Raw genomic sequence first — 3,688 nt, forward strand, 5'->3', positions numbered from 1 at the left:
TTCTCTCTCTGAAGAATAACAATTTCAATTATTTCATACTCTTTGAGATGGAATTCAATTATTTCATACTCTTAGAGATGGAAATATTTGTACTGACCATCTAGCAAAACATGGAATTAGTAATAATGCACTGTACCGATCACTATTCTGCTAACTAATAGTTTTGAATGAGTTTAATATAAAAACAGAATGGAGGAAAACGTCTACGTCACTTTCTACAACAACAATAATATGTATTTGTGGCACCCTTCAACTAATTAAAAGTAACTACTAATTATTATTCCTATAAAGTTTCTCATTTGTAAAATTCTTTCATACATATTCATCGCATTCTTTGTTAAAAACAATTGTGTTGTACGCATGAAACAACAATTTGAACTACACAATCAAGCAGAGTCAAGCTAAACCAAACGCTCAACAATAGTCATGGAAAAATCCTTTATACTGACCATAACATCAATTAATAATAGTTGAATAAAATAGAAAAATGAAGAAAAACACAGTTGTATTCGTAATAGACAATTTATGACAGAAAGGTAAATATGCAAATCCATTAGTGCTCTTGAACATCATTTAGTAACAATATCTGCTTTATTTGTGATCAAGGGTGCACCAGGCTGTAAAACATGAAACACATATAAAAATAAAGTTAGAACTTTTTACATACTACCAAAAAATTAGTTGCCAGAGAAATGTATAAATAATTTGTTAATAAATTAGTTGCCAGAGAAATGTATAAATAATTTGTTCAAACTTTGAAGGCATGCAAGTAACATGACTTAATCTTCTCATCTATTAGCAGTACTATCTATAAAGTCTAGTAAGCTTAAACTCTAAAAAAAAGGTGTGTTCATGTGAGTGTAAGTGTCTGTAACTCCCACTGACACTTGAGATTTCGTTTTATTTTTTTTATTTTTTTCAAATTATTTCCGGTGTATGCACTTCATAGCTTAAATTAACATTTCAGGTTCTACCAAAGCTTTAGATCTCTTGCTGTCAGATGCTTAATAACATTGTTAGTTGGTTCATATCAGTTAACATATTGCTACATATTTGGTAGGCTCGTCTTTAGCATGGATCATTATCAAAGCATAATGACAGCACACAAGATTTTTTCCAAACATTCAATAACTACTTTTTCACATAGTGTCAATTCAACTATACACAAAGGTTAGAGGGGAAACAGAAAATAGAGTAACTAAGGCAAAATTAAGTAACTAAGGCAAAAATATCTTTAAATTGTTGAATGCACACCTGACCTGACCTTAATTAATCAACAATGTTAACCTCTGCTGAGGGTGAGTTTTGAAGCAAAAACTCCACTAATCCATCGGGTAAGGGTGACTTAGATTCCTTTTTTACGTTCAGCGACTCCATGTTACATAAGGAAGAGAACTCAGACTTCAATAAGTCGGGAGCATGGGAAAGAACCTAAGCAATCAAGACGAATTAGTATCAATTCAATAATATTTTTCATAATTGAAAATGAAACAATTTTGTTTCTCAAATTAAACATGCTCTAAAGTACCTTAAGAGTAGATGAAGTAAGTGTCAATGATTTGATATTAGCAAGTTCAACCAGCCAGTTGAGTAGAACAAAAGGAGTACTACCATCGGTCAAATAGAAGCAATTTTTGACATTAATACTTAAATGCTTGACCATGGAGAGATTGCCATTGCTCTGACAGAGTTTCTGAAAGGGAAGACCAGTAAAATTAAAGGTAGAAAGATTTGGTGCAGATAGGTTAAATCCGAAAAAGGCCGTAGGTTCCCTATTACTCGTCATTATAGTTAAATTGACAAGTGTAGCACTTGATATACAAAGGTTTTTCTCACCCAAAACTTCACATTTGTTAATGATCAAACTATTCAACTTGTTTAAAGTAGAAAAAGGCTCAACACGTCCATCATGCCCGACGAGAAAGGTGAATGACCTTAGAGACAAGCTGGTTAATGCCGGCAAATTCAGAAATTTAGGGAAAAACACTCTCCTACTAATCCTTGGAGGTGGAGGGAGGAAAATATAAAGTTTAAGAGAAGTTAAAGTGCGGCATGTAAATAAGCTACGGGGAAATGGCTGAAAACTACATTTGAGATATATATCTAAATCCCGAACATTGTGTGAAACTGCATATTTTATAATCTGTTTGGCTTGGCATTGCTTCCTAAATACGTATCGGTGAAAATGAAGAGTGTGTAGAGTCGTTGAGGAATCCCGATGAGACAAGATTTTAGACATGAATTGGTCGGATTTCTTGACTGAACCTAATCTAAGGATGGGAAGAAACTTCCAAAGGTTGTTCCATCTCTTGGAGAGAATGCATGTCCGAACAACTAGTTCGGCATTTAAAAAGGAGAGTATGTGAAGTAAGAGGCAGTTTGGAAGGTCACTCAGCCTGTCTTTGTTTTCACGGTTTGGAAGACAGTAATTATGATTATGCCTTCGTCTCTTCATTGTCTCTGAGAAGAAAGAAGAATCAAATTCCAAGAAAAGTCGAGTTGTGTTCTTCTATGAAGGGAAAGTTGAAATCAAGAGTAGAGGAAAAGAGTACCTGGCTTCGCTTTTGATTCTTCCTCTTCCTATATCTCAACACTGATGTAGTACCTAATCATAAAACCCTAATTATATAACCTTTTAATTCCTTCTATTATAAAACCCTGATGGTAAAACCCTTTAATTCCTTCTACTATAAAACCCTAATGATAAAACCCTCTTAATTTCCTTCTCCCTTTTTATAATACCTTCCTCAATCAATTGATTTTTTTTCAATATATATTTGTAATTATATTATAACTTATTAAATAATATATAATAAATACTCTTTTATAAATATCTATTATTTCTCTTTCCTAAAATAAATTTGTAAAATTATACAAATAATCAAAAAATTAATGATAATCAAAATTGGATCAGATTGGTCAATTTTATCTATCAGACCTAGAACTAAAACTCGGACAGGTCTGTTGGGATCTGAAAATTGACATACTTAATAACAAGGATTTAAACGAAAAAATCTATCGAAAAGCAATAAAAAATCAAAAAACCAAAGGTTTAGAAGGTCATATCAAAGTTGGCTTTTGATTTATAAAAATATGATAAAGGATTTCATTTTGAATCAAAATATTATTTGATTTAATTTTCTTCTTCCATCTCCAATTACTTGTATGTACACTAGGGTAGAAAAACCAATTTGATGAATTAAAGTGTAATTTATATAACAATATATAATACATATATAGTAGATTATTAATTTATTATTACTATTATTATAATTATTATTATTATTATTATTATTTAAGTCTTGGACTTACCTAATGTTGATCAAATTATTTTTTGTTTTTACAATTTACGGATTTTCTTATGTAAAATTAAAATTAATTATCTTATTATAGACTAATTTTCATTTTTTGAACACAAAAACAAAATCTAGATATTTTAGATACTTCTGCCTATTTAGTTTATTTTTTTAATTTTTTTTTTAAGCAAAGGAAGAATATATAAGGGAGAGGTTCTCCAACCTTTTTACACAAGAAACACTATCCAAAATAACTCCACAAGTTTATTATTAATTTTTAAATATTGTCAAAAATTAAATACAATATTTTAAAAAATAGGAGGCTATAAAAATTAAATAAACAATTAAGTGCTAATTATTATGAAATTATTACCAAATTATTTTATATCATT

General features: G+C 30.1%; 1 protein-coding gene across 1 annotated transcript; it reads right to left on the minus strand.

The window, feature by feature from the left end:
• Window positions 1–569: 569 nt before the first annotated feature.
• LOC131624070 (F-box/LRR-repeat protein At3g26922-like) lies at window positions 570–2,455 on the minus strand. Its single transcript, XM_058895059.1, has 3 exons — window positions 1,529–2,455; window positions 1,288–1,431; window positions 570–617 (listed from the first exon to the last, which is right to left on the minus strand). The coding sequence occupies exons 1-3, from the start codon at window positions 2,453–2,455 to the stop codon at window positions 570–572; spliced, it is 1,119 nt and encodes a 372-aa protein (XP_058751042.1).
• Between the last annotated feature and the right edge of the window lie 1,233 nt (window positions 2,456–3,688).

This window comes from Vicia villosa, unplaced genomic scaffold (assembly GCF_029867415.1).
Source record: "Vicia villosa cultivar HV-30 ecotype Madison, WI unplaced genomic scaffold, Vvil1.0 ctg.000101F_1_1_3, whole genome shotgun sequence".
Classification (NCBI taxonomy): Eukaryota; Viridiplantae; Streptophyta; class Magnoliopsida; order Fabales; family Fabaceae; genus Vicia; species Vicia villosa.

What these genes read in the sequence shown, in the direction of transcription:
- LOC131624070 (XM_058895059.1), bottom strand. Translation starts at nt 2,455, where the DNA reads ATGAAGAGACGAAGGCATAATCATAATTACTGTCTTCCAAACCGTGAA. An exon ending in TTACTTCATCTACTCTTAAG is followed by an intron (nt 1,432 to 1,528) that starts GTACTTTAGAGC and finishes TTGATTGCTTAG; the next exon opens with GTTCTTTCCCATGCTCCCGA. An exon ending in AAAACTCACCCTCAGCAGAG is followed by an intron (nt 618 to 1,287) that starts GTTAACATTGTT and finishes CATGTTTTACAG; the next exon opens with CCTGGTGCACCCTTGATCAC.